General features: G+C 35.6%; 1 protein-coding gene across 1 annotated transcript; it reads left to right on the top strand.

Annotated features, from left to right (window-relative positions):
* Positions 1-1,494: 1,494 nt before the first annotated feature.
* LOC113073127 (NAD-dependent malic enzyme, mitochondrial-like) lies at positions 1,495-21,616 on the top strand. The gene is made up of 15 exons (XM_026246015.1): positions 1,495-1,658; positions 6,658-6,789; positions 9,817-9,950; positions 11,396-11,545; positions 11,786-11,861; positions 12,034-12,195; positions 13,277-13,490; positions 13,974-14,071; positions 14,196-14,309; positions 16,038-16,149; positions 16,415-16,557; positions 19,286-19,388; positions 19,550-19,620; positions 20,277-20,375; positions 20,473-21,616. The coding sequence occupies exons 1-15, from the start codon at positions 1,656-1,658 to the stop codon at positions 20,632-20,634; spliced, it is 1,773 nt and encodes a 590-aa protein (XP_026101800.1). The 5' UTR covers positions 1,495-1,655; the 3' UTR covers positions 20,635-21,616.
* Positions 21,617-21,991: the final 375 nt, after the last annotated feature.

Below are 21,991 nucleotides of genomic sequence, written 5' to 3'. Positions count from 1 at the left end.
TTGATTTTACATTTTGTATATTTTTACTTATACAAAAGTGTCAAAGGTTTGGACACATTCTAATGTTTTTGAAAGAAGTCTCTTATGCTCATCAGGCCTGCATTTATTTGATTCATTTATTTGATTCATTGTGAAATATTATTACAATTTAAAATAATGTTTTTCTATTTTACTATACTTTAAAATACCATCTATTTCTGTGATGCAAACTCGAATCTTCATCAGTCAGTACTTCATTCTTCAGGGTCACATGATCCTTCAGAATTATATTATGTTGATTTGTTATCAATGTTAGAAACAGTTGTGATTAATATTAATTTAATGTGTTCATTATTATAATTTTTTTGATGCTTAAAAAGTTTTTTTTTCAAAGTTTAAACTTTGCTTTATCGCTTAATGTAATGCTTAATTTAAAAGGTTTGAGTTGTGAAGAGTTTACGCTAAAATTATGGTTTGCATATATATATATATATATATATAACATAACAGAAATCTTTTAAAACAATATGTCTTTATAGTCCATTTTTTTATCAAATTATACATCCTTGCTGTTAGGGTATATAAATCAGGCTTAATGAGCAAAAGAGACTTCTTTCAAAAACATTAAAAATAGTAATGTGTCCAAGCTTTTGCTACTGTACATATTAATACAATTTTATCTAATGTAATCTCTTTTTTTATTTTGTTTGAGGATGTTATTATAGCTATGCAATATTATTAATATGACTATATTATGTATTGCATTGTTACATTAAATATGCACCACACAAATCAAGTGGAATTGAACTACAAGATATCAAGCAGAAAATAATTTGAAACTGAAATTAGTTATGTTAGAGCAGTAGCCTAATGTGATAATAAGGAGAATATAGACGTTTGTTGTTTTTAAAGCTTTAAAACTATTCTAGTGTGTTAGCTTTTTTACTTTAAATACAAACATCTGGTTTTATTTGTGTAGCTATTTTGCGAGTCCAGAAATGACGCTGATTGGCAGAACAAGTTTATATTTAGAATACATCGCAATCCTTCCAAAATAGATGACGTCAAGCTGTGCTTCTCTTCTTTTTTATTCTCTATAATCTTTGTTAAAACTAAAATGAAAACTCCACTATTTCACTTCAAGCTCAACTGTTGAAAAACTCAACTGAGTTGAACTGAGGAATGAGATGAGGTTTGTGTAAGAAGTTTACGGTAATTTCATCACTTATCTTCCGCTTCTCTGCAGAGTAAAAGTGGTTGTTTAGGACCTTGTGGGTGCTTTTAAAATACTGGGTGTTTCTAAATCATGCAATCAAAATGATCTACCTTACCTAACGCCACCCCTAAACCTACCATCACTATGACGTCAGGCAATCAGGTATCATGGTCTAAAAACAGCAAGATCTGGTAACTCACATTAATTTCCCGCAGAGACCTATATACTTTTTTTGTCGTTTGTTCTGCGCTTTACATAAGAGCTTTACGGTAAACTCCAGCTCGTTTCTGATTGGCTGTCTGCGTGTGTGTTTGGTAGAATGTCTCGTGCAGAGAAGGCTTTTAACTGTCACTCGCTCTGCGTGACCTGACGCGCACACCTCAAAACGGTGAATTTATCCAAAATATAATGTTCAGTCGCGTTTTATGGTGACCAGCTGACTCTGAGACGTTTGGAGGAAATGGTAAGGCCTCAGTTATATCCTTTAAGAGAGTTCTGGAGGGTAATATATTAAGTGCGTTGAGCGTTTTGTGTTAGTTGTCATCACGTCACTCAATTAACGTTAGATTAACAGCATCACATTATAGAACGTGTTTACATGATTGTTTAATTAGTTAGCTGATGGTCTTGTGGTTTGACATTGTCAGTATTTTGGTTCTACGCCTGTGGCTCGTTGGGTTTGCGGCATTAACTAGCATTTTACTGTTAACAAACAACAACAGATTTCCACAGAACAACAACAACAAAAATGGAATGTCATTTAAATCTTCCAATCAATAGAAATTCGATTTGAAAAATGACAATGAATGGGATTCCGTGCTGTTCCATTCCATGCTGCATTCTAAGTTTCCAGATAAATCCAGACACCAAACCAGTGGCGTAGCCAGAATTTTATTTTTGGGCGGGCCTGGGCAAAAGTGAGCCGGTGGCATAACGCAAATCCGCTGCGCAATGTCGCAATATTGTAAATATGTGTTTCAAACCAGGAAAGCGAGCCAATGGATATCACACAAGCAACCTGCAAACTTTGCACAATAATTATGGGTGAACCTCTTAAAGGGTTAGTTCACCCAATAATCAAAATTAGGTCATTAATAACTCACCCTCATGTCGTTCCAAACCAGTGAGACCTCCGTTTATCTTCGGAACACAGTTTGAGATATTTTAGATTTAGTCCGAGAGCTCTCAGTCCCTCCATTGAAACTGTGTGAACGGTATACTCCATGTCCAGAAAGGTAAGAAAAACATCATCAAAGTAGTCCATGTGACATCAGAGGGTCAGTTAGAATTTTTTGAAGCATCGTAAATACATTTTGATCCAAAATAGCAAAAACTATCACTTTATTCAGCATTGTCTTCTCTTCCGGGTCTGTTGTGAGATTTCAAAACAAAGCAGTTTGTGACATCCGGTTTGCGAACGAATCACTCGATGTAACCGGATCTTCTTGAACCAGTTCACCAAATCGAACGGAATCGTTTTAAACTGTTCGCGTCTCCAATACGCATTAATCCACAAATGACGTAAGCTGTTAACTTTTTGAATGTGTGCACGGTATACTGTCCATGTCCAGAAAGGTAAGAAAAACATCATCAAAGTAGTCCATGTGACATCAGAGGGTCAGTTAGAATATTTTGAAGCATCGAAAATACATTTTGGTCCAAAAATAGCAAAAACCATGACTTTATTCAGCATTGTCTTCTCTTCCATGTCTGTTGTGAGAGAAAGTTCAAAACAAAGCAGTTTGTGATATGAATCGAACTGAATCGTTTGAAACGGTTTGTGTCTCCAATACGCATTAATCCACAAATGACTTAAGCTGTTAACTTTTTTAATGTGGCTGACACTCCCTCTGAGTTCAAACAAACCAATATCCCGGAGTAATTCATTTACTCAAGCAGTACACTGACTGAACTGCTTGTGAAGAAGGAACTGAAGAGGAACACCGAGCTGAGACTTACCCATCTATAATCCTATATTCAGTATATAGGCTAATTGTTAAGATTACTGGCAACAGCTGGTCTTAAATACTTTAGTCACCACACACCAAACGACTTTGAACACTGACTGAGCTCAGATAACATTCATGACTGGCCTGACAGTATGTTTCCTGCCTTAACATAGTGAACCGGTTTGCTGTCTTACCATTACTTGCGGACTGATGGACGGTCATACAGAATTGCATACAGAATTATGCACTGCTGCTTTTTTTTCTAAATATAATATTTGTATAATAAACTGGGGGGCCTCTGCTGCACACGACACATAATAAAAGTAGCCAAAACAACTGAAGCATAAATTTTAATGAATGGACTTTAAGTGATGATAATCCGCTCAATTCAGAAGCAATCAGAACAAAATAATTGCGGTGTCAAAAATTGACAGGGGTCATTTTCCCAGAGTCGCAAACAATGTCGTTATAGTTCAATATTTAACAACCACAGTTCGCTTACGATGCCTTTTTGGAAACCCATACCTCGGATCTGTCCAGTTTATCAACCATTGGTTTCCACACTGGTTTCGTTAAACAAATTAATTTATTCTATTAAAAGATTGACTCAAATTCCATTGCAATCTGGACTAAGGTTGTAGGTTCAAACCTGGATTGAGTAATCGATAAACTATACTGATTTCTAGGAAATCGGCTTTTACAAAATAACTTCTTAGTGTAGCATCATATAATGGTTTGAGATCTGACCAGGACTCTCAAAGACTTTAGGTTTAATCCGTGACCTATCTTCATCATTGCCTTTAATTAAGACACTTACATTAAACTAATTATACGTAGTTCCAGAAATCACAGAAATTATGTCCGAAACTGTGTTTGTTTGATGATCAGGTTGTGTTCATCAGCTATGAGGTGCCGCTTTGTGAAATCACTGGCTTGTTTTTCACTGAGCAAGTACACATTAGGCAGATCTGGTTTGTGACTTCCCATTTGTTCCCTAAATAACTTTCAGTGTCACTTGTTAAAGGTCAAAGGCCATGGCAGGAATAGCCTTAAAGAAGGAAGGCATGTTTTCTGTTTCTGGGTCACATTTGTAGGCTCATGGTGAATAATCTGTAATAAACTCTGGTTAGTTTGGTAACTTGGGTGTATATGTTCATGGCGATAGCAATGCGTCATGGATTCAAGTCCCAGGCAATTTCTTAAGTACAATATAATTTACTTTGGGGGAAAAAAAAAAACATCTCACAAATGCGTAAATGTATGTATGCATAAATCACATTGTGAGTAGTTGCTGCCTTGCAGATAATTTGTCTGTTGTTCTGTAGCTTCAACATATCTTGGAATATACTGTTTCAGTGTTTTGGGTGATCTATTTCTTTAAATGCAAATGTCCCAGTTTAGAGTGACCCCTGAACTCCCTGGCCTGTCATCGTTGCACCCTTGAGCAAGGTAACCTCGGCGTAAATGGAGATATGTACATTTAGTAAGTGAATGATTGATTTACTTGTCTGAAGGACAAGCTCATGTCAAAGCTTAATGTCGCACCCTGATATTTAACTAAAGGATTGCAAAGGCAGATACCACTGTGTTCTGGTTAAACAATTTTTATTTATTTATTTATTGCTAAGGTTTGCATATGGTGGTGTGTTCTTAATGACAGCTTTCCTGACAATATGTACTATTCCTAAAATAAGAAATATCCCAATATATCTCTTTGCTTGCAGTGTATCGCAATATATCATATTGCAATCCTTGTATCCTGATGCGTATCGTATCGCCAGATTCTTGGCAATACACAGCCCTACTTCATTATGCACCAAGAGCTTGTAACACTCCAAAGAGAAAGGAACATTTGAAATCTCTTTCTCATTGTAAAAAGACCAGTATTATGTGATTATGTGGGTAAACTAGTTTGACATTTAATTCACACATAAATTGTGATTTTGTAATAATTTATTCACCCTCATATTGTTTTGTTTTTTTCCTCACCCTAATTGTTTTTGTTTATTTACTTAATTTTATTTTATTCATCTTCCTTCCAGGAGATTACAGGATGCTGAGAAATTAGTATTTGCATCATTTGTGTCAGGGATTTCCAAACGTGTTTGACAGCAAAAGCCCTTAGAAAGTTATCATTTTAACAGCACATTTGCATGTTCACAGTTAACACATGTTATTTAATGGCCACATGACATGCAGGTAAACCAATACACTGACTACGTTTACATGCTGTTAAAATTTGGGTTATGGTCGGGTTAAGGTCACTATTTGGGTTTCTGAAACATTCGGGATAACCCGTTTACATGCGTGAGCAGAGAGAGTTACTCCTGTATACATGGAATGTGTAATCAGTCGCCAATATCCCGATGTAAACAGCGACTCACGGTTAGCGTCTGGACGTAAGACGCAATGTGCGTCATTTCCGATTCTTCCTCCTGTATCCAAAGACTCAAAAGACCAAGATTCCTTGCGAATAGAACATGCGCAGAACACACATTTTGATGGGGATATGCCGAAACGCGTTTACAAGACCAAATATTCGGGTTAGAAAAGGGGTACCCCAGGTATAATATCCCGGTTTTTAAAAACCGGGATATGAGCATATCCGGGTTTTTGCCGGTGTTTACATGGCCGTGCACGACCGGGTTATTGCTAATATACCGGTTTTGAACGGGTTATTGGCTGCATGTAAACGGAGTCTATATGTATATGTCTGTATGTATGTATGTATGTATGTATGTATGTTTATTTTTTTTATATAATTTTTCTAAATATTTGAAACAAAAATTTTATTACATTCAAAATGTAATTTATTTTAATTATGTATGTGAATGTTGCTCTTTTATTATTTAATATTTTTCATCAACTCAAAAACCCCATTTTGGGAAAACCTGATTTTGACAGTAGATTCTGGCTTAATCTCATTCATTGACCTGATTCCTTGTGTGTGACTGAGATTGTGAGTGAGAGCACTGAATGTGCACTGTGTATGTGCTTTAAGGTCAGCTCATGGGGGAAGGGAGCTGAATGTTTCTATGTGGTTGAGACAAGTAATATGATTTATCCCTAAAGGAATAGCTCATACAAAAATGCTAATTTTGTTTTACTGAGAACTATCACTTGCTTTGTTGGGCCGGTCACTGTTTTATCTTCAGTGATCACGTGCATGGGTTTTTATGCCTCACAAACTTCAGCGTTTGGTTTTCTGTTTTGCATTGCTTTTCAATACTGCTTTCAAAGACTTTAATATTCTTCTGAAGGGCCACAGCATTTTTTTAAAGGATGTTCTTCATTGCCATCTGTGTGCTGAAGGTCTCTGGCACATCAGTGACTCATAATATTCTCAGTCAGGATTGTGTTGTGAGACTCCGATGCCGACAGATCAGCCATAATAATTCTAATTAAATCTAATCAGCAGATCTTCTATCAGACACTAATGATCAAAATTATCTGTTTTTCTGTCTGAGTGCATTAAGTGTAATGGCATGTATTCTTTTTTTTTTTTTTTTTCAGGTGTGTGTCGGTATCAGTGCAGCCATGTTGTCCAGATTAAGCATGAGTGTGAGGCCATGTGTGAGCGTGTGCCGATGGGTTCACACTAAAGAAAAGGGGAAACCGCTCATGCTCAACCCTCATACCAACAAGGTTAGACTAAATACAATCTGTCTGCCTTCTAGTTCTCTCTCAATGTCTCTTTCAGTCAACGTACTTTCTGGTTTTCAGTATCATTTATTGAAGAGTTGAAGAATCTGCTTTTAACCTGTAATTTGCAGCATTTAAATGATACAAATGGCACAAAAATTAGGATCTCAGTTTTAATGACTGCATTAAACGCAAACACACACTTAATAAAAAAAATGATAAACAACATTTCGTTAGATTAGAGAAGGGAGCTGTGTAAAGCCAAGTTCACACCGAGAACATAACTATAAAGATAACTAAAGATAACAAATATTAGCGTCCACACCAGCGAACATTATCGTGTTTATTCATGTGCGTCTGCCACTTAAAATTCTCGAGCTTGTTATAGCAGGATGGATTCCGATTGGCTGTCAATGTTTGTATCATTCGTCAGCTGGGTGCCAGGGTGTTTCTAGTATGTGGTTGCTAATGTGTCCTGATTGATTCTATGTATATGTGTGTGTGTGTGTGTGTGTGTGTTTATGTGTGTGTGTGTATATATATGGTATATATACCATCATTTTAATGTAAACTCTTCACAACTCAAACCTTTTTAATTAAGCATTAAATTAAGCAATAAAGTTTAAAATAATAATTATGATGTTGTGTTGTGATTATCATCAAATAATATCTCAAGAGCAATCATGCTAATTTTCTGTAATATAGAAAGACGAGTAAATTTGAGCTGCATCTTATATCATGAGCTGTACGTGTGCGAATGAACACAGTGCCATGCTTTCCTCTGAAACCTGCAGTGGATGTATTTATTTAATTAAATCACTGCCTTTATAATTTGATCATCACAGTAAGCGATGTCGCTATATAATTTTTTTTTCTCTATATATATATATATATATATATATATATATATATGTATACATAAACTAAATTAAACTGGACATTTTAGTAGTGTTTCATTTTCACCTCAACTCACGTGAATGTAAGACTGCATGCACAATAAAGTGTAACCATGTTCTGTCATGCTACACCACTACCACAACGTTGATGTATACAGTCTAACACAGTCCCTGTGTGTATTGAGGGTCTAAATGCTTTTGTCTGGAGATCATTAGAGGAGTGACTCAGCAGATGAGCTGCGTATCCTCAAAAACATGGCTGTGTGCTTCATTTGCTGTAGACCACTGGTTTTGTTTCATATTCTTATTTTACTTTGGAGATCAAGCAATGACCCAAGACACAGTCAAAAATATTTTATTGTAAACTTGCTGCAGTTGTATTTGTGACCCTGGACCAAAAAAACTGTCTTAAGTGGGTTTTTTTTATTATTTGTACAGCATCTACAAGCTGAATAAATAAGCTTTCCATTGATGTATGGTTTATTAAGATTGGACAATATTTGGCTGGAATAAAAATATTGAACTATTAAAAATCTGGAACCTGAGGGTGCAAAAAAATCACAATGAGAAAATCACCTTTGAATAGCAATGCATATTACTAATCAAAAATTAAGTTTTAATCTATGTACAGTAGGGAATTTACCAAATATCTTTTTTGTATTTTTACTTGGTATCCTAATGATTTTTGGCATTAAAAAAAGAAACAAAAATATAATATTGACCCAAACAATGTTTTTGTTTTCAATTGCTAAAAATATACCCCAGTGACTTAAGACTGGTTTAATGCTCCAGGGTCACATATGATGTAGTCCGTGGTCATTTTATTATTTGATTTTAACATATATTTTTTTTAAGCAGACCTGTAACCCACCAGCCCTGTTAAAAACAAAACAAGCTCAAACACACATGCACACACACTCCAGGCATTTGGAATGTAAAGTGAATGCAGTTCCTGTGTTTTATAGATGGGTGTTTCCCTCTCACTGACCCTCATTGGTCTCTCTTCTGATTTGATCTCCTCCCCACAGACATTTCCTCCTCACACACAGGATGTGTATGCATTACATTTGTGGCAGCTCAGATCAAAGATTTACACATGGTTTTATTGTACAGCAGACCAGTGTAGACACAGTTCACTGAAAAAAGCCTTGTCCGTTTGGGAAGGTGTGCACGCAGTCAGTGGAGTCTCGCGAAGCGGGGCCAGGCAAAAGTATAAATCCCACAGGCACATTAATGTATCGTCTGCAGGGCACACACTCTCTTTGAAATAGAAATCGTTACCACATTTATTGTTAAAATCTTTCATTTATCACTTGTTTGTATTTGGCCAGTTTGGAGAAACTAAGCCTCACCCAACCTTTCCAGCCAGGCATTTTTGCGATCACTGGAACTTGAAGACACTTGTACAAATGCAGATGAGTGACATGAATGAAAATGGCAACAGACCGGCAATGTAGTATTTGGTTTCCCAACAAGGACCATCGCCCAACACAAAATCAATTTGCTGAATTCATAAACTGTATTTTCCTGCTCTCAAACCTGCCAGTCTAAAGGAACGCTGTGTACGGCGTTTGGGGTAATTTGAAAATTACTATAAACTTAAAGTCTAAATAAAACAATTTGCAACTATTACTGTTATTATATTTTAGTATACAAAACAAGTGTGTATAGAGTGCGTGATGTCACATGCATTACTGCCGGCGGCAGTAGACAACAACAGTGGCAACCAACCACCACGGTGACGCGGTTTTCACAGCTACTGTCACAGCCCAACTTCTTAGCTGGTGGAGAAAATGTAGCTGCTGTTGTGCCTTCTTGATAAAATAAATCAAACCACAAATGGATATAGAATAAGGTAAATAACTAACTTATTGTGTACATTAAGTAACAATAATAATAGTAATATTAATATTTAAAGAAGCTACAATCGTTTTTTGTTTAAAATATAAAACATGGTTGGATCTGATCTATTTGTAAAAACAATACTTTTTTTTTTTCATTTGACCATTGTTAGGCATTCAAAATTTTCAAGAAAGCCTTCTTGACTTCTAAACACTCCCAAACTTCCAATCCTCAATTTTACTGCAGTAAAAATGTAGTGTTAACATTTTATTGTGTATTTGTGCATGCATAGGGAATGGCCTTCACTCTGAAAGAACGGCAGATTTTGGGCATTCATGGTCTGTTGCCACCAAAGATCGAGACTCAGGACACCCAGGCAATGCGCTTCCAGAAGAACCTGAAGAAGATGTCCGACCCACTGCAGAAGTACATTCATTCACTTCACTACCCTTTCCAGATAATAAGAGCTGTTCTACAATTTGATTTGAATTAATTCAATCCAAATAACCAAAGTTTGCTGTGTATATTATCCAAAAATATGAGAAATCTTGCAATAAAGGTTTTGTGGCTCAAAAAATCTTAGCCAATAAAGTGAAAGTGAAAAAAGTGAATAATCATAACCTGCTTTTTTCATGATAGATAAAGTTATCTAGCTAAATAGTGCAACCCAACATTATTTCAAACTCCATATTCTGTTTCTGTTTGAAAATGTCCAATTACAAAAGGTCAAATTTGATTCATGAATCAAAAAAATATGTCAGACCCTATACCATCTAAGCTTCTAAAAGAGGTGCTTCCAGAAGTTATAGATCCTCTTCTGACTATTATTAATTCCTCCTTGTCAGTAGGATATGTCCTCAAAACCTTCTTAGAGAAAAATGGTATATGTGAGGATTTCCAGTCAGGATTTAGACCGTATCATAGTACTGAGACTGCTCTCCTTAGAGTTACAAATGACCTGCTCTTATCATCTGATTGTGGCAGTATCTCTTTATTAGTTCTATTGGATCTTACTGCTGCTTTTGACACAATTGACCACAACATTCTTTTGCATAGACTTGAAAACTTTGTTGGCATTAATGGAAGTGCATTAGCATGGTTTAAATCATACTTATATGACTGCCATCAATTTGTAGCAGTGAATGAAGAGGTATCGTATCGATCACAAGTGAAGTATGGAGTACCTCAAGGGTCAGTACTAGGACGGTTACTCTTCACGATTTATATGTTACCCTTGGGAGATATCATCTGGAAACATGGTGTTAGCTTTCACTGTTATTCTTCGCCTAGAACACCTAGAACACTGTCTAAGACTTGATGGCTGCTCTGTCAATTCTTTGTCATCAGTTAAGTGAAGTGAAAGTGAACTGATAAACTGTCTAAAGCTGTTACTGTACACTATAAACTGTACACTATAAACTATCTAAAGCTGTTACTGTACCAGCACAGTAAACTATTTCTACAAAAAATATCATTGCACTACTGTTATTTTGCATATAATAAATTGTTAAACAATACTTTGGCACACTCATTCAACTGTATTTATTACCACTGTTCCCAAGTTCCTGCTATTCATAATGTGTATATAATCCTTCTTTGCTCTGTTCATAATGTACATACAATCCCTACATTACATTCATATTTATATTCTGTACATACTCTGATCAATATTGTATATAGCAACTCCACTGTACATTCTGTATATCATAGCTTCACTTACTCTGCACTTTTATGTATATAAAACACTATATTCTTGCACTTCTGGTTAGATGCTAACTGCATTTCATTAGCTCTGTACTTGTACTCAGCAAAATGACAATAAAGTTGAATCTAATCTAATCTAATCTAATCTAATGGGTTAATTTGAACAGGTACATCTATCTAATGGGGATTCAAGAAAGAAACGAGCGTCTCTTCTACCGTGTGCTTATGGAAGACATCGAGGCTCTCATGCCCATCGTCTACACACCTACTGTGGGTCTCGCATGTACTCAGTATGGACATATCTTCAGGCGACCCAAGTGAGCTGCACTTCTTTAATTATTAACCATTTAGCTTTGATACATTATATATTTGATACAAATCATAGCTTAAAGTACATTTTAAACATTTAATTAAGTTAATATTTTACAAGAGAAGTATTATTGTGTTAAGAATATTTTTCTTGTTGTCATTGTCATCATAGGGGACATTTACTCTGAAACACTGGTTTGTGTGTTTGGGTGGCAAAGAGATTGAAGTTTTTGTCTCTGTTTCTACAGAGGTCTGTTTATCTCCATTAAGGACCAAGGACATATTCGTTCCATACTGGATAATTGGCCAGAAACCACTGTCAAGGTATTAGATTTCAACATTCCAGCATTCTGCTACTTTTCAATTTATATTAAAGTGCATGTTTAGATTTCATGGCGAACAACATCTTTTAGACTGTGATGCGTATATTACTTGGCTTTCTTTAGAGAGTTTTATTTAGTACAGTGAGGGATTGTTCATCTGTGTGTGTTTACAGGCTGTAGTGGTGACAGACGGTGAGCGTATCCTGGGTCTGGGTGATCTGGGAGTGTATGGGATGGGTATTCCTGTAGGGAAGCTGTGTCTTTATACGGCCTGTGCTGGGATTCGGCCTGAGAGTTGCCTGCCGGTCTGCATTGATGTAGGCACGGATAACGAGGTTGGTGACCATTCATTCCCAAACCATTCATCACTGACGAGATTTGTTGACGTGTATACGTTAATTTAACATTTAACGCTTAATAACAATATATATATATATATTTAAATATATAGTGGTTAAATGTAAAACTTATTTATTTAATTACAAAATGTATAACAATTTCCCATGGCTGGCTTATATATTAAATATTGTGATTAGTCAAAAAAGGTAACACTATATAACTATATACAGAATGTGTGTGTTTGTGTGTGTGTGTGTGTGTGTGTGTGTGTATGTATATAAATATATATATATATATATATATATATATATATATATATATATATATATATATATATATATATATATATATATATATATATATATTAATATATATTAATATATATTAATATTTGTATCACTATTGTGTATATATAAAATGTTCAATGTGAAAATAAAATGATTACATATATAAATATGAAAACATCAAAGAATATTAACTATATGACCCTGGACCACAAAGCAAGTCACTGGGGTATATTTGTAGCAATAGCCAAAAAAAAACATTGTATGGGTCAAAATTTCCCATTTTTCTTTTTTGCCAAAAATCATTAGGATATGAAGTAAAGATCATGTTCCATGAAGACATTTTGTACATTTCCTACCATAAATATAAAAAGGCCTTCTTTTTAGATTAGTAATATGCATTGCTTGAGAGGTCATTTGGACAACTTTAAATGTGCTTTTCTCAGTATTTAGATTTTTTTTTTTGATTTTCAAACCGTTTTATCTCTGCCAAATATTGTCTGATCCTAATAAATCATACATAAATGGGAAGAGTATTTATTCAAGTTTCACATGATGTATACATCTCAATTTTGAAAAAATTGACACTTAAGACTTTAAGAGGTTTTGTGGTCCAGGGTCACATATATCCATCACTTCTCACTGTTGATATCACTATGGAGATTTGAATGCCTTTCTTAAGTCCAGAATCCTGCTGTGGTGGGTTTTTTCTCAATGTTCAAACGAACATTACATTTGCTTACAGATGGTGTATGAAAACAACCGTGTTACGTGTGTTTGTGTGTCTCTGCAGAAGTTACTGAGGGACCCGTTCTACATGGGTCTGTATCAGCGGCGTGACCGTTCGCAGCGCTACGATGATCTCATAGACGAGTTCATGGAGGCTGTGGTGGATAAGTACGGACAGGACACCCTCATCCAATTTGAGGACTTTGGGAATCACAATGCCTTTCGATTTCTGAAGAAATATCGTGAGAAGTACTGTACCTTCAATGATGACATCCAGGGTGTGTACCAGTCCTAGATTTAATAATGGAGTTTGCTAAGCACAGCTGGTATTACTTTGTGTACTCGTTTATTTTCATTTCAATCGGTTTTAGTCCAGTTAGTAATTTTAGTGCTTCATACTTAAACTTTCTAATTTTAGTTTAGTTTTAGTAAAAAGGTTTTCAACTAATATTTCTCTTATTACAATATTATTGTAATATATAATTTTTACAATACAATTATTGTAATATTATCTTTTACAATTATACTTATTACTCATAGTATAAGTGGTTTGTGCTCCAACCATGAATCATTGTTGAAAACATGCATATTGTTGAGGAAAGCATGATCAGATTTTTCTTTTTTTTTCTCAAAATCTAAATGAGACTTATGATGTCTTTACATGCAGCGGTATTTCCTTTAAGAAATGCATATTTAATTGATTTATTTTCAGATGTTTGCTTGTCTGCTGTGCATAAGTAGTTGTGTTTGTGTGTCCGCAGGCACTGCATCAGTAGCTCTGGCAGGTTTGTTGACCGCTCAACGTGTTTTGGGGAAGCCAATATCTGAACATAAAGTTCTGTTTCTGGGGGCTGGAGAGGTGAGCTCATGTCACACCTTTTAAAGACACTATAATGCAAACCAAGTCTTTTAATCTGTGTGGTCTGATATGAGATTAAACTAACGTAACCTGTGTATTTAAGATAGAATTTTGTATTTATTAGGCTGCTCTGGGAATCGCTAACCTGATCGTCATGGCCATGATGGAGTCGGGAGTGTCTCAGGCAGAAGCCAGAAAGAAAATCTGGATGTTTGACAAATATGGTCTGTTAGTAAAGGTGGGCGAGCATAAAATTTATTACTTTGTAATTATTTTTAAAAGGGGCCTGCATATGTAATATAATAAAATGCACAAAATAGTTTACATAAAATTTCTATGAAAATGTGTCAAATAATAACATAATTGTAATTGAATCGAGAAACTAATGCGGATTCATATCCCTACTCCACTCAAGTCATAAGCCAAACATTTATACTTTTGATAAGTGAGTTTAAAACAAATCACTAATACTATGAGCTATAGTACTAATGATGCCCGCTTTAATTAACTACAAAAATGGAATATAAACGATGATAAGTTAATCCTGATTTTGAACCAGTTCATTGAATCAAATGAACCAACTTTTAAAAATGTCTCATTGCTACCAGGATTATTATAGCTAAAACTATTTGTCACAGTGTCTGGGTTGTTGTTCCCCGGGGTTCCACTAGATGTCCTCCTTCTCACGGTGTCTGTCCCAGATCACTTCCTGTTTCCTTATATGGTCACCTTCCTCCTTGTTAAGTTAATTAATTGTTTCCCCACCTGTCTCCTGTCTCCTCATTATCCTTCTGTATAAATACCCAGTCTGTCTTAGTCTGTGTTACGGAGTCCTTGTCTAATGTCTTTTGATATTTCATGTCCGTCAACTCTTGTCTTACCTTGCCTTGCCTTGCCTTGCCTTGTCTTCGTGTCTTGTTTTTATGTGGATTGATGTTTTGGTTTCGACCCCTGCCTGGACTGTTTACCCCTCTGGATTATCCCTTAAATAAATCTGACTTACCTGCAATTGGTTCTCTCTCGTCGTCTCCTGCAACGCGTAACGTGACACTATTTAAACACTTTGATTATTTTATATAAAATAATTTAAATTCAAAATTTTGAAGTGCCCCATTATGCCATTTAGAATATTGCCTTTCATATAGTGTGCTCTGTTTACATTCACATACAGCTACATTCTGTGAAGTTGTAAAGCTGAAAGTGCACGATAAAGTTATTTTCTCCCAAAATAAAGAATCGACTCTGTACAGCCTAAAAGAGTTGTTAGTAATTTTAATCCCATTTCTGTGACGGATATGATAAATAAAATGTTTATATTTTCTATCGAGTGTTTAAAATGTGAGACTTTGGCAATCGGTGCATTGTTTCCGACACGTGCTGAAAGCAGCAGACCAATCACAACGGATCCGGGCATCTGACCAATCAGAGCAGAGTAGATTCACGAAAAGGAGAGACTCAATCTTAGAACTGCTTCAAACTAATTTTTGATTTTCATTTTTGACTTACATGCTTGTAAACCTATTGTAGGAGACTCCCCAAATAATATTAGGAACCTTAAAAATGGCATAATATTAAATTTTAGTTTGATTTTATATATATATTTTTTTATTAAATAAAATAACAAAACTTACCTTACCATGCATAAACCAAAATTAGTAACTGAAATGTTAAAGTTTGTTAAAAAAAATATATATATTTAAAATTTAAAACTGAAAATATAAACAATATAATAATATATAAATACAGAAAAAAAAAAAGAGTACTACCACTGAGGTTGTTTGTTGTCTTCGAAATGCAATCACATTATTTTACTAAGCTTCGCTGACTGAGCTCACATGCAAAGTCTCCTCTAAAAACTGTCAACCGGAATTGAAAATCTGTGTCATTTAGAAACTTATTCTTCTTCCACATGCTTTGAGACTCACAACTGCAGTCCAGTAATCCAGTGTGCTTTTCTCTGTTCCAGGGCAGAGCTTATGAGACCGATACTAATCAGGAGGGTTTTCTCCACCCTGATCCGGGGGAAGTGAAAAGCTTCTTAGATGCTGTCAATGTTATTAAGCCCACGGCGATCATCGGTAAGATGAGCTTCTCCCTCTGTGTTAGTCAAGGTTTACACAAAAACAGTTGTCATTTCTTTTTTCATGACCATTTGAATTAAACAAGCTCCTTTAGTTGCTGTTCCTCTACCTGTAGAATTGTGTGTGCAAGTAAATACAGGTTGTCATTGTTGTATGTAGCATATAGTTTGTACATATAGCTTGATGCCTCATATAACCCCTAAATTCTATATTAAAATGCATGCACTGTATGTTATTATGACCTCTTTCTCAATGTCATCAGGTGTGTCAGGTGCCGGCCGGCTGTTCACTCATGATGTCATCAGAGCAATGGGCAGCTTGAACGAGCGTCCGATTATCTTCGCCCTCAGCAACCCGACTGCCAAGGCAGAGTGTACCGCTGAAGATGCCTACAGCCTCACACAGGTTAAATATCATTCATGCATTAACCCCGTAAAGCCAGATTTAAATAAAAGCCCCAAACAATTGTGGATATGTGTTGTTTTGTTGCAAATCATTTGATACACCAGGCTCATACAGTATGATATAGTGAGAATATGGAAGGGAAAACACCTCAGTTCTATTCAGAGGCCCCAAAATTAGCAAAAATATACAATTTGCTGCAGTTGCTGATATGTATTTAGTAAAAGTAGGATGAAATAACACAATGTTTCCTGATGATATCTCCCAAGGGTAACATATAAAGCGTGAAATGTAGCTGCCCTAGTACTGACCCTTGAGGAACTCCTTACAGTGTTCCTGTAGCTCAAGTGGTAGATCATTGTGTTATCAAGCGCAATGTTGGTGGTTCGATTCCCCGGGAACATGTGATGGGTAAAAATTGATAGCATGAATGCACTGTAAGTCGCTTTGGATAAAAGCGTCTGCTAAATGCATACATTTAATTTAGTTTATAACAGTATAGCATAGGGGTGTCCATGGTTAACCGGTTAACCGATTAACCGTTAAAAATTGTGTAACCGAGTGAAACATTTTGCTCGGTTAAGTGACGTCAATGGCGTGCATTGAATTTAGTTGTAATACATTTTTGCACCACCAGAGACCGCCAGAGCGCTCCCAGACATTTGTAATGTCCACAAGAAGAAGTCATTTTTCTAATATGAAGCGGGCTAATACCAAGGGGAAAGGAACTCGACCGGAAGTTGAAGTCGGGCGGGGGCTGCCATCTTTTAGCAGAACTTCACTTGCGTTAGCATTCCCATTGACTCCCATTCATTTTGGCGTCACTTTGACAGCGAATAACTTTACATCTGAGGCGTTTAAAGACTCTGTTTGTCCATTATTTATTTCTAAAGATACACGAAAATGTATAAAGGGCTCCAGTACCTTCTATGTTACATTATGGCCCCGTATAAACAGTTTTTGTAAAAATAGGCTAACGATTGCGTCATAACCACTCGGCTCTCTGTCGCATTACCGTACAGACAGGTGGAGAAGCTCGCAGCAATTAACTTAATATGGCGTATTGGCGTTACATTTTAAAATACTATACAAAATAATTAATCAGAATACTTACTCCTGCTCACTCACGACAAAGAACTCCCCGCTCAAGCTCGCCGTCTCTGCAAGATTAACGATGGCAGTTTGCGCGCACAGCCACTTAGAAGATTTACATCTGGCAGACAGGTTGCTGACGTCGTCAAGCTTCGTTTAAGTCTGCGCGTCAGAAACGGAAGTGCTAAAAAACGCTAAAACTGGGCTTCATTTGTCTCAATTGAGTTCCAATGGGGTCGCTGTGTCCATTTCTTTTACTGTCTATGGCTAATACAAGTGACGGGGCAAAATGCAAGTATTGCAATACAGTGCTTAGATATACTTCAAGTACAACCTCGTTGTTGTAATCTCAACAGCCAACACCTGGGCATCATTAGGCCGGTCAGGACACACTGGATGCGTGGCGAAAGCATCTCAGCTGCGTGGCGTGTCTGTTTTTTATTCGGTTCGCATGTTAACAGGTTAGAGCTTGCCGACTGCCTGCGTGAGACGCGCGGCTCAGGCGCGGCTCGACGCGTGCATGCTAGAAATAGAACCGACGCCTTGTTGGTAGCGTTTCCAGGCAAAGTATAATAGGAAAATATGTTTATATGTCATTTTGTACACAAATACATATTAATTCATGACATTTTGATATTTGAAAGTCTATAGGTTGACATAAATTCAGATATAAATGTAATTTAAATGAATAAATAATTATCGATTTTCAAATATTGTACGTGTCAAACATAGTCATAGTCATAGCCTTAGCGAGGCGGCCGCGGACTCTGCTTGTTACCTTTTGCCTTATACATTTTAGGCTTATTCTCAAATTCAGATTGTGTTAATGGGCGGCATTATTAGGCAGTTTTAATAGGACAATTTGACCGGAGAGATTAAATTTTGTCGGACATACCTTTTTTTTTCGGCCAATGTCCGGAAATTACTATGGTTATGGTTACTATGGCACACTATGGTTAACCGAGGCTAAGGGCCTCGGTTAACGGTTAATGAAAAACTTGAGAACGTGCAGCTATACGATATTTATATAAAATGCCTATAAATATTAGTTGCCTTTCTATATCTCCCAATAATATCTTCGCAAGATGATATTTAAATGCTTCATTTTGATCAAAACGCTGTATTTTCATAACATGGGTACAATGCAATTCAACGATGATTGAGAGATGAAGAAACCTATGTTCCTCAAAAGCCTGATGATCATATTTGATAATCACATTTGAACGTGATATAAAAGTTACTTTATAGATAATCGAGTAAACCCAAGTTGTTTTGGTCCGATATTTACTAACGATACGAAAGTTATTCTTATGTTTACTTCATTAAAATCCTTACGATTTCAAAGCAAAAAGACACAATGTATGAAATAGATTGTGTACAAGTTTTTTTTTTTTTTTAGTTAACTCTAAAATCTGATCGAATGAGCCAGAACTTAATTTTTTTGTAAATTCAGCATGAAAAAGTGTGTCTTTTGCTTTAATCACTTCAGTGTTACAGTAATAACCGCATTAATACTCTCCGATGTACACAGATGACATCCATTACACCTGTAGTCATACACAGATCTGATGTGCACATGGATTGTCAAACCCATAAGAATAGCAGTATGTGAATATAATTGAAGACTGTTCTGTTTCAGGGAAGGTGTTTGTTTGCCAGTGGCAGTCCGTTTGCCCCGGTGTCACTAGAAGATGGCAGGATACTGACCCCTGGACAGGGCAACAATGCTTATATATTCCCAGGTATTAACATGCGCTAATTACAGTCTTATAGTGATGGATGTTTTAATGGTTCACTCATAAAACACATCCACATTTTAAAGCTGCTAATATCTAAGTAGCATATAAAGATGCTTAAAAACAAATGGTCTAAAACTGGCCTGGGGTTGTGATTGTGATTTCAGGTGTAGCTCTGGCTGTTATACTCAGTGGAGTGCGACACATCAGTGATACGGTCTTCCTTGAGGCCGCAAAGGTACATACACAATCCTGAACCACACTGTTATTTTAAGTTTTATTTTTAATTCAAGATTCAATTATTCATTATTATAGTATGCTTCATTTTACTGTACAATGTTGAATATTTTCTCATCTCACCAGATGTTAGTTTTCAGGAATTTTTGTTGCTGATTCATCATTCAATTTAATTTTTTTTCATTGATGAACTGAAGTGAATGTTTTAGCCAAACAGTTGTTTTACCAGAATTGAAGTTTTAATTTAGCCGAAAATTGAAAATAAAGTTAATTTAAATATTAAATCAACGTATCAAAAAAAATTAAATATGTTGTATTAGTTTTTTATTATTATTCAAATAAGTTGAATAAGTACACTTCAGTTGCACTTTTTTTATCTAAGTTTTTATGAAATATTTATGACTTAAATTCTTGGTGGCTGTCATAATAACATGTGTTCATTATTTAATGCATGTTTGAATAAATCATAATAACAACATTTTAAGCAAAAACATAATGTATATGTAACGTAGTGCACATATTTAGCAAAATGTTATCTCTAGAGATATTTGTCATAAGTTATTAGTCCTAAATGGCCGGTGTGTAAGAAGCAGAAGTTTGTACTTGCTGTTTTTGTTAATATTTGATATTGTAAATTGATAAAACATTGTTTTGCAGACGCTGGCGGATCAGCTGACAGATGAAGAGCTGAGTCAGGGCCGACTGTATCCACCCCTGTCCAACATCAGAGAGGTGTCACTGCAGATGGCCATCAAGGTCAGACTGTGTGTGTGTGTGTGTGTGTGTGTGTCACAGTATGCCACCAGTTTTCTGTCAGAAGCCCTTACTAAGACGCTGTGTGTTTTGTGCACAGGTGATGGAGTATGTGTATTTAAAGGGAATGGCGTTTCGATACCCAGAGCCTGTGGATAAGGAAGGGTACATCAGATCTGTTTTGTGGAACACCAACTACGATTCGTTTGTGCCCGAGATGTACGACTGGCCCGGGGTTTCTCACAGCCCTGTAGTAGACTAGACGACAAACATGTGAGAAAACACTAAACCGAGAGAAAGGGGTCAAGAACTAGGAAGTGTGCACTCTTTTTTTTGCAACTTCTAGAATTTATTCATATTTCTGACCCTTTGTTTAAATTGCAATTTCAGTTTATGGATAAATGGATGAATTTTGCCTAGATCTTTATCTAGTGTCTGTCCAGGAAACATTTCACTACAGAATGCAAATAAATACCTACTAAAATAAAATTTTGCTCAGAGAAAATGAAACCTATTTTAATCATTTTCATCACAATTCAGCACATTTTACCCAAAAAGCACAGTGAAATATTTTATTTACATTTATGCATTGTACTACTTAGATGTTTCCTGTCATTTGTATAACACCTTTTCACTTCTTCACAACATTACAATTTAATAAGAAACCATTAAGACTTAATTAAATGACTTAAGAATTAAAAACAACTCTCAATAGTAAATGTCCAGAGCCATTTTGCTTATAAAAATTTGGTAGTAAAAATTGAAAATGATTGCACAGTGCAAAATAGCTGAATGATTCTAATTAAACGTCATATTCTTTCATTGCAAAATAAATATTTATTTGTTTTTGCACCCTCACAGTATTTTCTCCAGTCTAGAGTTCAATAGTGTGCCTTGTCGCTCCTCTCAGTTGTTTTTGTATGTTATGTGCAATGAAACTTTAATGAAATTGCGCTCCATTTGTTCATGTTTGTGTTGGTTTCTTGTTGTGTCTGTAACAGCCATTCAGTTCATAAAGATCCATTTGTTTCCTAGAGGAGGAGGATGTGAAACTATATTATATAGTACAGTATACAGTTATAATTGCATTATGGCATATATTTGTAGCTGTGATTGTGAATTTTCAGGGCTTTTACCAGCAAATATTTACATGCTTAGGATATAAACATGCTTTTTATATAGTTATAAACAAAAAAAGTGTCAAATGTCATTGTAACAGAATAAACCTTAACGTGGTCATCTTATTTTTCCTTAAAGGGGTTTATTTTGAAAAATGACCGGCTGAGTGTATGTTATCCAACTTATTGCACAGATACTTCCCAAATAAATTAATATGTGGACATGATTTGTGTTCAGATTATGTGGAAAAAAAGAAGAAAGTGGAGTTAATTAGAGATCTGATACCATCCCAGCTATGAAGGTTTCATACAACATCAGTAAATTAAATTATATTAAAATCTCAATGCAGCTTGCATCTGTTGACTATCAGAAAATAAAAAATATGTACCAAAGCGCCTGCTTATGTATTTTTTAGTCGTTGCTCATCATATGTAAGATATTTTAATTGCCATTGAAAATGCAGGGTTTCAAATTGAAATGTAGGTTTCTTTTACGAAACC

This window comes from Carassius auratus, chromosome 5 (genome assembly GCF_003368295.1).
Source record: "Carassius auratus strain Wakin chromosome 5, ASM336829v1, whole genome shotgun sequence".
NCBI lineage: Eukaryota > Metazoa > Chordata > Actinopteri > Cypriniformes > Cyprinidae > Carassius > Carassius auratus.
The sequence above is the reverse complement of the archived record's forward strand: the minus strand, read 5'-3'. Positions and strand labels throughout refer to the sequence as shown.